General features: G+C 37.5%; 1 protein-coding gene across 1 annotated transcript in view; it reads right to left on the bottom strand.

The window, feature by feature from the left end:
- Nucleotides 1-12990, bottom strand: part of mycbp2 (MYC binding protein 2) — a 412376-nt gene that overhangs the window by 209640 nt on the left and 189746 nt on the right. The window contains 2 exon segments of the mRNA XM_051926880.1: nt 7149-7341; nt 10161-10257. Of these exon segments, the coding sequence (XP_051782840.1) occupies nt 7149-7341; nt 10161-10257 (290 nt within the window).

Below are 12990 nucleotides of genomic sequence, written 5' to 3'. Positions count from 1 at the left end.
TAGAATCAATCTAATTAGGAACATTTTACCAGTTCCTCCTGGCACATCTAAGAAGAAGATTTCTCCAAACCTGTTATTGACAGTTTGCATTATTTGATCGTAAATGCCTTTTTGCTCAAGCGTTAGCTTAGGAATATTTGATTGCACATACGAGAAAAGATCACCCGTGTTGTAATTTTGTTCACTACGCAATTCTACATCAAACGAAGCAGCAGCAGATTGATTCGGTGATGGCATTCCCAATTGATTGATAACTTTGTTCACGATTTCTAAGCACAAATCTTCAATCATTATCAACGCTTCGTTGTAGATTTCTGCTGTGAAATTCATGTTCATATTTGAATTTTCCTTGCGTATTCGACGAAAAATATCTTCAGCCATGTGCGATTTATATTTCTCCCATAACTGTGTTGGAGATGAAGGAGAGCAGGCGGTCAATATGATTGCAAACAATGCACGAATTTGATTTGGATGTGACATGTTGCACGCGTCATTAATGCATACATCCCAGTGTCGGTCGTTCTCCAATAAATTCAGAGCTTGACATGCACTGCGGAAAGTGGCATGTGTAATGCCGTTGACAATTCTCAATTGCTAGAAAGACGTTGGACCGGGCACATTTACCAACAGCATGCGAAGAAAGAAGCATTCATCTTGATTAGGATGCACGGTGTACAGTCTGCCTATCGTAGTTTCTTTGAATATGCCAGGTTGTCCGTCGACTCACTCTCCTCGTTTGCTTCGTTGAAATGATTTTCTACTCGCATTCCATGTGTAATACGTAGGTACTTCCGAATACAGCAGTGTTTTTGCAAACGCATCATTTTGACATAACGTGAAGAAAGCAGTTAACGTTGTAGCTGGTGGATTCAGGGGTATTTGTTGCACATTTGCAGCTGTGAAATAAACACGTTGTCCATTTTCTAGATGTACTGCTAAGTGAACAACAGCTGGACTTCATTCATGTATGGGAAATGAAAGAATTCGCCAAACTGCTTCATTGCTGCTTATGTATCTTCCAGCCCGATACTGTGCGATTTCATCGATATGTATGACTGCATTCCTATCACTTCTTTTTGGTTGCACGCCAAAAACTGCCATGTCGCTGCCTTTATTCACGTACTTACAAATGTACTTGATCGATTTAACGGAGTTAAAATCGTAAAATGGATCATAAATCGGAAACATTGAAATGGAATCGTAAAATATTTAGTATGGCGTGTGTTGCTTTTACGTCCAACTGATGGCGCTGTTCTTCCAAAAAAGCATGTTTTTACCTGTGTTGCTTTTACGTCCAACAGATGGCGCTGTTTTTCAAAAAAAAGCATGTTTTTACCTGTCACAGGTGTGACATCTATATAATATAGGTATATAAAAACACACGCGTATTCGAATGCAACGTTGTGTCAAAATTTCAAAGCAATCGGTGAAGAACTTTCGGAGATTTAAGGTTTTGAACAAACGAACATTTACATTTTTATTTATATATAATGTATGTGTATATATATATATATATATATATATATATATATATATATATATATATATATATATATATACATATATATACATATACATATATATACATATACACATATATACATATACATATATATACATATACACATATATATATATATATATATATATATATATATATATATATATATATACAGTAATCCCTCCTCCATCGCAGGGGTTGCGTTCCAGAGCCACCCGCGAAATAAGAAAATCCGCGAAGTAGAAACCATATGTTTATATGGTTATTTTTATATTGTCATGCTTGGGTCACAGATTTGCGCAGAAACACAGGAGGTTGTAGAGAGACAGGAACGTTACTCAAACACTGCAAACAAACATTTGTCTCTTTTTCAAAAGTTTAAACTGTGCTCCATGACAAGACAGAGATGACAGTTCAGTCTCACAATTAAAAGAATGCAAACATATCTTCCTCTTCAAAGGAGCAAACAAATCAATAGGGCTGTTTGGCTTTTAAGTATGCAAAGCACCGCGGCACAAAGCTGTTGAAGGCGGCAGCTCACACCCCCTCCGTCAGGAGCAGAGAGAGAGACAGATAAAAAAATCAATACGTGCCCTTCGTGCTTTTAAGTATGCGAAGCACCGTGCAGCATGTCACTTCACGAAGCGGCTGCACAGAAGGTAGCCAACGTGAAGATAATCTTTCAGCATTTTTAGACGAGCGTCCGTATCGTCTAGGTGTGCGAACAGACCCCTGCTCAATCCCCCTACGTCAGGATCAGAAAAAGTCCGCGCAAGAGAGAGAGAAAAGTAAGTTGGGTAGCTTCTCAGTCATCTGCCAATAGCGTCCCTTGTATGAAATCAACTGGGCAAACCAACTGAGGAAGCATGTACCAGAAATTAAAAGACCCATTGTCCGCAGAAATCCACGAACCAGCAAAAAATCTGCGATATATATTTAAATATACTTACATATAAAATCCGCGATAGAGTGAAGCTGCGAAAGGCGAAGCGCGATATAGCGAGGGATCACTGTGTATATATATATATATATATATATATATACACACACGTTCAGGAAAAAAAGATTGGTTCAGATATATATATCGGTTCGGATACATTGATTTGAATATATATATTGGTTTTATGTCCTGCGGTGGGTTGGCACCCTGCCCGGGATTGGTTCCTGCCTTGTGCCCTGTGTTGGCTGGGATTGGCTCCAGCAGACCCCCGTGACCCTGTGTTCGGATTCAGCGGGTTGGAAAATGGATGGATGGACATTAGTTTTAATACATCCGTTCAAATATATTTATCGGTTCAGATATATACATTGGTTGGGATTCATTGGTTGAGATATATACATCGGTTTGAATACATCCGTTCAGATATATACATTGCTTTAGATACATTGGTTGAGATATATATAAATTGGTTTGCATAGATCCGTTCTGATATATATATACATTGGTTGAGATACATCTGTTCAGATATATACATCGGTTTGAATACATCCGTTCAAATATATGCATTGGTTTAGATATATATATTGGTTGATAAACATTGGTTTAGATATATATATTGGTTTAAATATATACATCGGTTCAGATACATCCGTTCATATATATATATATTGGTTCAGATAGATCCTTTCAGATATATACATTGGTTCGGATTTACGGGAAGGCACAATGCGGCCACCCAAGTTTAGCATCTCCCTTTCGCTTCATCATTGCTTCAACACTGTTATTATTGTGCATATTTTATACAAGTAGCATATGCCTGTCTGTCGCATTTTGTTTAGTACGCCGTCTTGGTTGGGGGTCCTCGATTTCAAAGCACTTTTTTTCCTTTCATTATTTAAAACACTCGCACAGATACCCGCCTCCTCACCCCACTTCGTCCCGCCCCAGCTCAATACACCCGCCTCACTCGCTCCCTCTTGTTCCTCCCATGACAGATTTTTCTCAAAAGCAGAGTTATCGGAAAGCATTGATCGCAACCGCAGTATGTCCCATTTTTTCACCTCATGAGATGCTGGTTTATCATTGACCGAAAGCCACCCGGTGATATCTGTTATTCCGTATTGCAAGCATTTCATTAAAGGGCGATCTGCTTCAGCAAGGAACTTACTCCCATTTGCTGAAAGGATGTTATGGAGGAAAACACTGGAATAGCGCGGTTTCTTCTGAATGTTTATCAGTGATCAGAATGATCAGAATATCCCTGCTTCACAAGTAACGGGTGTTTAACTGTTTTTATAGTAAAACTGACAAAATGACACACATGCACACGTACACACGCACACACACACACTCAAACTCACAAATCGTGGGTCGCACACACTACTGATTAACTCTTTTAGGGCTAATTTTTTTTTTGCTTCTTTTCTCCCAGGGCTGAATATTTTTCCAAAAACTAACTTTTCTTAAAAAAAGAACACAAAGCAATTGAAATCAACAAAAAATATTTACTTTTGACAAATGTTACTGTCTTGCATGTTGTATGAGCCTGCATACTCTATGATTTCACATACATATCACATACATTTCTCTATGATTTCACATACATTTTACACAGCAAAGTCCTGCAAAGTCTGATCTCGCTCAAAGCAGCCAATTTCAGTCATTGCCACATTGCACTGCTTACAATATGTGTTGCTTTGGAGCCTACTTTTCAATTGTCTGTTGCTGCACTTTCTCACATATATTGTTAGTGTGTACTGTAGAGAGACAAGTCACCCGTTTGCCATCGTGCCATGCCACTGCCACCAAGTTTTCTGCCCGCATGAAAACCGTATTGTCACCTCTTTTCATCTTCAGCCTGTCTGGCTTCAACTGTGAAGCCATGTGTATCCTGTTCACCCTCACTGTGCCACAAGCTCCAATTCCTCTGTTCATAGCCCTCAATCAGCTCCAGCACAACTTGACTTGTCAAGGGACAGTTCTCTCTTTGAAAGAAATACTTTCCTGTATATGTGATTACTTTCAGGCAGAAACCAGTGTTTGCTTCTGCCAGTACAAAATCTTTTATGCCATACTTTGTGGGCTTGTCTGGCATATATTTGCAGAAAAAAGGTGTCCCTTTTATTTTATCATAGATTCATGCACAGACAGGCTGATAAAATTGTTTCTATGTTGGTTCCACAATGTCAAGCAGGGGCTGAACTTTATGCATGGCGTTATAGCCTGGCTCACCCCATGGGATTTGCTTCTGTTTATTACAGAAGTGAATAAAACTTTGCGGCCTCACGTACCTATCATCACACTGCATAACCTGTCCAAAGCCACCAGGGGACAAAGCACGTTTGGACCAATGCTCCCTGAAGTTATATCACCAGTTCTGTCCCATCTCTATTTTTAATGCCACAGCGCGCTTCATCTCGTCTTTTGTTGTGGGTTTCCACTTTGAAAAACGAGACTGAGATGCAAGCGCAGCCCGCGATTCAAAAAATTTCTCTGCCTACCTGTTTGTCTCGTCTGACAGTAGCTGAAAAGCAGCATCAGGAGACAGCAGCCTGAAGTAGTTCAGCAGCTGGTGATCTGTCGTGTCCAACAGCAAGCCATGCCGTCTTGTGAAGGCCGGTAGCCAGTTCGGATCAATGTCTGTGTATTCCTTCCACGCGAACCTTGCCGTAGATGCATCGGCTGCGCGAATGCACTCATCTGGCAGCGGATCAGATGGCGCGGCATTGGCTGGTGTCCGATCAGCTGATGCCGGCTTCTCACTCTCTTGTTCGATCTCCTGATCACTGTCAATAAAATCCGATTCTGAAAAATCAGAGTCCGACTCCGCGATAATGCGCAAAACATTGTCTGCCGAGTGTTTTCTTTTCTGCACTCGCTTCGCTCCCTTGTGACATGTCGATACCATCTTGCCATTGTTTACATTTCGCAACTCACGCACACGCAAGGATTAGTTGCCGAGTCAACGAGTCTAGCATTCCTCCAAGCACAGAGGGAATGCCTGCGACGTGACAGTGAGTTTTGTCGCCATTAACAGCTGATTGTCGCCCTCTATCCCTGGATGTCGACTTTTGTCGACATTCGCCCTCAACCCCTCCTGTCAACAAAAGTCGACATCCGCCCTAAAAGAGTTAAGTGTATGTGTCAGGGTGATCATCAAGAGACGCTGGTTTATCATTGACCGAAAGCCAGCTGGTGATTTCTGTTATTCCGTATTGGCAGCAATTCATTAAAGGGCGATCTGTTTCAGCAAAGACATTATTAATTAGTAACTAATGTATATATTCAAACCAATGTATCCGAACCAATATATATATCTGAAGCAATGTATATATTTATGAACCAAACATTTTTTCCTGAATGGCCCCTCATAAAATATATATACATATATATACGTGTGTGTGTATATATATATATATATATATATATATATATATATATATATATATATATATATATACACATACATACACACACACACATATACTGTATATATACACACACACATATACACATAAATATATATTTTTTTCAGATTCTGCATAGTGTGATTCAAAAAACAACACAAAAAGCACTTATGTACACACAATCAGAAAAATGCGACCATGTCGTTACTCCAACAGGAATAATCAGAAAAAAACTTTAGGAGCACAAACATTTTGGTTTTAAATATAACATTTTAAAAAAACGTATTAATTTTCATTCACGCAAACACATATGCGACTGTAATAAGCAGTTTAACTACATGTAACACCATCGATGCTTATAAAGGTTAAAGTAGCAAGAGCTCTCTGAAATTAACAAATGTTATAAATAATGATACACATTGCTTCTTATACTCATTATTACATTGCTTATGGTACTCAATGTTTTGTCCTGAATAAGGGAATGTTCTAATACTTCTTTTATTATACAGTACATGCCATTATCTCAGACATAGTAAAGTATGTTTCTCTCTACTTTATTTGCATGTTGCTTGATTACAATTTCACTGCTGCTTCCTTGCCTGTGATGTAAAAGGTGCAAATGCCAGTTTGGGAACACTTGCTGTATTAATAAGTTTTGACTGTGCATCACAGTGCACAAAATGAAGAGAAAGAGCAAGGAAGGGTTTGAAACCCCTTTACCTGGGTTAGTCAGAGTGCGCTTTGCTATTATGCTTGGCTTAATTCAGTTATGCAAATTTGATTTCAAAAATCAACTGAAAATTTACAATTAAATTTGGTTTTCTCTATAAAGTGCATTATGACTGGGTGTGAGGGCAGTAGGGGGGTGGAACTTAAGTGACTAACTGATTTTCTTCCTTTCCTAAATGGTTTTCAACCTCAACTTGGTTAAAACATTTTTTTTACATTATATCCCTATGGGATATGTCTAGTTTATCTCACCATACTGTGTTAAATTTAGAGATTCTAGTGGATAAAAATCTCAAGAAGGAGTATCTTTATCCTTGATGAGATGCTGGAAACATCTTGCACCAACAAAGATACCAAAATTAAAAGTCACATCATACTTCTTTCCTATTCTAATGTTAGATCAAACAACGATTAAACCTACTGACCATGTCTGAATGCTATGTATGCTGTGTTGCAGACACATGTTTGGTTGTTTGAACTAGCAGGGTAAGAATAATAAAGTTATCTTAGACCACATTCTACTTACCACATTTTTAGGCACATTCTATAAAAAACAATCTGTGCAAGTTACCTGAAATTGGGTAAATTTCACATATATAGACTCGAAGAAGTCTAAGGCAGCAGGTGCCTACAAAACGTAGTCTTTCAAGGTCTAGCAGTGTAGCTGTGTACTGAAACCCCTTTAATCCACGAAGCTCATCCACACCTAGAACCAGGGTAGTCCAGCTCCAATGAAGAATGCTTAGTAGTGACTCAAAGCACTCCTGACAGAAAACAAAACACACATTTCAAACCTTATATCTTCCTAAGTAACACTTGAAAACACTCAGGCATCCACCAAGTAAGAAAAAAAAAATCCAAATTAAACTAGAAACTTCAATGTACGTACAGTACATATGGTTACAATCTCAAAGGTTTAAGAATGCAGCAAACATTAATAGATATCATCTCTTACAAAAATATTCAAACATACTATTCCATACATGCTTTTTTGTTTTAAATTTACATGTTTAGAAGTAGACTTTTTACAGATGAAATTAGTTTATTATTATTTTTTTCTTGGCTTGCTTGGAAGCCAGTGAAGTTACATTCAAACTGCAACTATTATTTTAAAATTAGCATAACTAATTCAAAGAGAAAAAACATGGGAAATAATTTATGAATTACTGATATTAATAATTAAAGTATAGTGCAGTATATTTACAATAGATTATACATAATATTATTAATAAAAAGAATACAAGTGTAGGTGCACTGCACCGGACAGATGTCTCAGAGGAGGTCCTCCCCACCTTTCTGAACTAACTTAAATGTGCTGTACTTTCATTCTACTCTATGCTACACTATTGACGCAATTTGGCTGAACAACAGGAAAATCACCAAGGTCATCAGGTGGACCCACCCTTCTCAAACTGTGTTTCCTTGCATTTAAGGCCCATAACACTGAGACGGTTTCAACAATGTATGTGACGTCTTTCTCACACACACCCCTGCTTTCCCGATGACTGAGGCTCAGCCGCTTCTAAACACTTCCCCCTTAGATACAGCGCATCCGGAAAGTTTTCACAGCACATCACTTTTTCCACATTTTGTTATGTTGCAGCCTTATTCCAAAATGGATTAAATTCATTTTTTTCCCTCAGAATTCTACACACAACACCCCATAATGACAACATGAAAAAAGTTTACTTGAGGTTTTTGCAAATTTATTAAAAATAAAAAAATTGAGAAAGCACATGTACATAAGTATTCACGGCCTTTGCCGTGAAGCTCGAAATTGAGCTCAGGTGCATCCTGTTTCCCCTGATCATCCTTGAGATGTTTCTGCAGCTTAATTGGAGTCCACCTGTGGTAAATTCAGTTGACGGGACATGATTTGGAAAGGCACACACCTGTCTATATAAGGTCCCACAGTTGACAGTTCATGTCAGAGCACAAACCAAGCATGAAGTCAAAGGAATTGTCTGTAGACCTCAGAGACATGATTGTCTCGAGGCACATATCTGGGGAAGGTTACAGAAAAATTTCTGCTGCTTTGAAGGTCCCAATGAGCACAGTGGCCTCCATCATCCATAAGTGGAAGAAGTTCGAAACCAGCAGGACTCTTCCTAGAGCTGGCCGGCCATCTAAACTGAGCGATCGGGGGAGAAATGGCTTAGTCAGGGAGGTGACCAAGAACCCAATGGTCACTCTGTCAGAGCTCCAGAGGTCCTCTGTGGAGAGAGGAGAACCTTCCAGAAGGACAACCATCTCTGCAGCAATCCACCAATCAGGCCTGTATGGTAAAGTGGCCAGACAGAAGCCACTCCTTAGCAAAAGGCACATGGCAGCCCGCCTGGAGTTTGCCAAAAGGCACCTGAAGGACTCTCAGACCATGAGAAAGAAAATTCTCTGGTCTGATGAGACAAAGATTGAACTCTTTGGTGTGAATGCCAGGCGTCACGTTTGGAGGAAACCTGGCACCATCCCTACAGTGAAGCATGGTGGTGGCAGCATCATGCTGTGGGGATGTTTTTCAGCGGCAGGAACTGGGAGACTAGTCAGGATAAAGGAAAAGATGACTGCAGCAATGTACAGAGACATCCTGGATGAAAACCTGCTCCAGAGTGCTCTTGACCTCAGACTGGGGCAACGGTTCATCTTTCAGCAGGACAACGACCCTAAGCACACAGCCAAGATATCAAAGTAGTGGCTTCGGGACAACTCTGTGAATGTCCTTGAGTGGCCCAGCCAGAGCCCAGACTTGAATCCGATTGAACATCTCTGGAGAGATCTTAAAATGGCTGTGCACTGACGCTTCCCATCCAACCTGATTGAGCTTGAGAGGTGCTGCAAAGAGGAATGGGCGAAACTGGCCAAGGATAGGTGTGACAAGCTTGTGGCATCATATTCAACAAGACTTGAGACTGTAATTACTGCCAAAGGTGCATCAACAAAGTATTGAGCAAAGGCTGTGAATACTTATGTACATGTGATTTCTCAGTTTTTTTTATTTTTAATAAATTTGCAAAAACCTCAAGTAAACTTTTTTCACGTTGTCATTATGGGGTGTTGTGTGCAGAATTCTGAGGAAAAAAATGAATTTAATCCATTTTGGAATAAGGCTATAACATAACAAAAGGTAGAAAAAGTGATGCGCTGTGAATACTTTCTGGATGCACTGTATTTCTAAACATACTATAAATATTAAAATCTACAACAACAAATAAATACCAGTCCTACCCTGTATGCAACTATTTTGGCAACATCAGAGATAACCTCCAATCAGAGTTGCACAAAATAGTGTCGGACTATCTTATAAACCTCTGAGGAACTCAGATTGGAGTAGTGCTAGACAGGCTTGGGCTGTCTTGCCTGAATCACCTAACTAAAACTACTCAGTTGTAGCTATCCATTTTAACTGTACATTTAAATATATTACTTATTAAGTACACATAAAGCCCTGCAAGAATAGCTATTATTAGTAGTGTGATGTCATGTACAACAGTATATTACTTTAGCAATGATATTTATGTAAAAATACAGCAAACACAACACAATTTTATTTTTAAATGTCAATCATAAATCTATAATGTCAATTTACCACAGATACTGTTCTAGCAAAGGATCTCTTCAATATATGGACCGGCTCACTTGTCTGTTGTTTTCCTTTTGCAGAATTTCCATCATTTGATGGAAGCCTAAAGAAATTAAAAAAAACAAATAAGCAAAAACAAAAAATATCAAGGATAGAGCAGTAAAGAAAAAAAAAAGTTTTTGCTAAATAATTTTACTATGTTTATATCACAGTTTGGTCATTTTCTTTAATGAGTCTCTATAGTAAATAGCAATTCGAAAATGGCTTTATGTGAGTGAACTCTATCTAATGGACTGGTACCACATCTACTGCTGTTTTGCTAACTTTCTAGCTTGTCTAAGACTCCTAAGCATATTCTTAAACAAACCATAGCCAACAGCTATGATATTTTAAAATTATGAATAGACAAATTTTATTTTTTTTTGTTTGGTTATCCTAAAATGTTATTGTAATTTTAAAGTAAAAAAAAACAAAGCAAAACAATGAGAACACCCCACATTGAATTATGTAATAAAATTTACAGACAGGAATATTTTTCAATAACAATCCAGGTAAAACTTGCAGCAATAATACAGCAGTGAATTTTACTTTGTTATATCAAAGGGGCGTTTTATGGTGACTTTTTTGTAGGCATACCTCTATGTATGTTTTTTTTTTTTCCTTTTCATTATGAGCCTTCCATTCATGCAAAAACATAGATATAAGAGCTTCCTTACAAATATCATTACAACATGTGGAAGCAAAAATACTTGTTAGATATTAACTTATATGTTGCTGAATTCTATGTAACTGATTTTAATGTATGTAACTCTGCTGTTGTGCAGAGGCTGGTAGCAGTGATGGCTGTCATTCATTAATCTATTCAGTAACAATTTAAATGGGTTTTCAATAAAATGTTCAAATGTTATTCTGTATTGTTTACATTATAAAAATAATGGTCACTATAACGTGAACACAAATTAGCATCAAATTAAGTTATTGAACTCAAATACATTCTATTATGAATGCATAAAAATATTCAGAAACAAAATGTAATAAAAAAATTAATTACATTAAATTTCATTTATAGTTTGTTTAGATCAAAGCAAACAGCATGAATTGTATGCTCCTTTCATTGCTTTCGCTATGTTGTAAGTTGAGGAGAGGAAGATATTGAAATTAAAAATTCTTTATGATTCCATTATGATTCTGTTGCAAGGGTGCAAAAAAGACAGCAATAGTGACACAGAAGATGCCATGTAAGACCTTTAAGTGTATTACGTCATTACGATGGGGAACATGCAACACTTTTATTGCTTATAAGAGAAACGGATGAAGAAAAGCACCACAAGTACTTTCATATGTGAGCATTTATGTCTGGTGATTTTCTTCACCGCATCGAACCATTTATCAAATATTGAAGCATGAACATTGATCCTGTTGGAGCTGCAATGCGCCTTGCCATCATACTATGTTATCTTGCAATGGCTGCTGTGCAACTTCTAATGGTTCATTTTGAGACACATAGCCTCTTCCACCCATATTTTTTTTTTTTTTTTAATTTACTCATAGATTACATACTGCACTGGCTGAGAAATACAGCACATTTGCAGAACATTGTCAGTTATACAGTATTTATTATAAAAATATGAGAAGCAATTTAAAGACCATATTTAAAACTGAAATTGATTTTCTTTTTTGAACATTAACCTTGCCTCAAGTGTCAAAGGGCCCAGTGTGGAAACCAGTGTTTGAGGGAACAGTGGGTTTGGTCCTCTAAAACATCAAGGTCAAATGACACTGTAGACCTACTTGAACATTTAAACATTAGAGTGGTGAAAAACATATCTGCAAAGGCATAATTGGGAGCAACTGCAAGATGAACTGTATCATCATGGTGAATTGTTACTTGATTAGCTTTTCAAGCATAAATTATTTGTTCTTTTCTACAGGAATCAGATTCTGTGCTCTAATTGATACAATTTAGTGACTCAGTTATACTGGTAGGCTTCAACACAAACATGGAAATAACATAATTTTTTGGAGAAGGTGACAGAGAAAAACAACCTGGAGTGAACGGTTTCAGATTTCTAGTTTAGACATTAATTGTCCGTGTTTTAAACACACAGTTGTTCCTAAACTCACCTGGTACAAAGGCATTTTACATCAATGATTGACATTGTAGATGTGTTATCTAAATAATAAAGAGAACATCAAACATCTGAACCTCAGATTAAAGAAAAGCAATGTGGATCCTGTCCTTCCAGGATTGTCATGGGAGTTTTCCAGTCCTGTTACTATGGACTTGGAAAGGCTTCTAATCACATACCCCTGATGATCCTATAACTACCCAAGCACCAAGTTCTATGGGCTATTACTGAAAGTTGATGTAATTGTCCATTCCTATATTGGGACTACAACAAGGGGGTGCCTTGTCTCCTCTCAAAGTTGCAAATAAGGATGACCAATATTCATTCTAGGAGCCCAAGATTCATTCTATGAAGCTACTGACATTCTACTACCCTCATAAGGCTAATATACAGTGACTTCTAAAGTATTTTAAATATATATCTTAAATATAAAATATAAGATATTTTATAGTAAAGGACTGTTTCTCTTAATTATATATATGTCTTATGTAAATGTGCATTATTTATTTTTGAACATTATGCATTATTTTTCTTATTCCATTTTAATTTATTTTTCTTTGCAAGTAATTACTATTTTGAAATTTTATAAAGCACTTTTAGCTACATCTTTAGTATGACAATGTGCTATAAAAATGAATGTTGTTGTTGTTGACTTGTTGCTGTTTGCAACAAAGCAATATACTGCCAGGATGAGAGTTAGTATATCT

This window comes from Erpetoichthys calabaricus, chromosome 4, assembly GCF_900747795.2.
Source record: "Erpetoichthys calabaricus chromosome 4, fErpCal1.3, whole genome shotgun sequence".
NCBI classification, from domain to species: domain Eukaryota; kingdom Metazoa; phylum Chordata; class Cladistia; order Polypteriformes; family Polypteridae; genus Erpetoichthys; species Erpetoichthys calabaricus.
The sequence above is the reverse complement of the archived record's forward strand: the minus strand, read 5'-3'. Positions and strand labels throughout refer to the sequence as shown.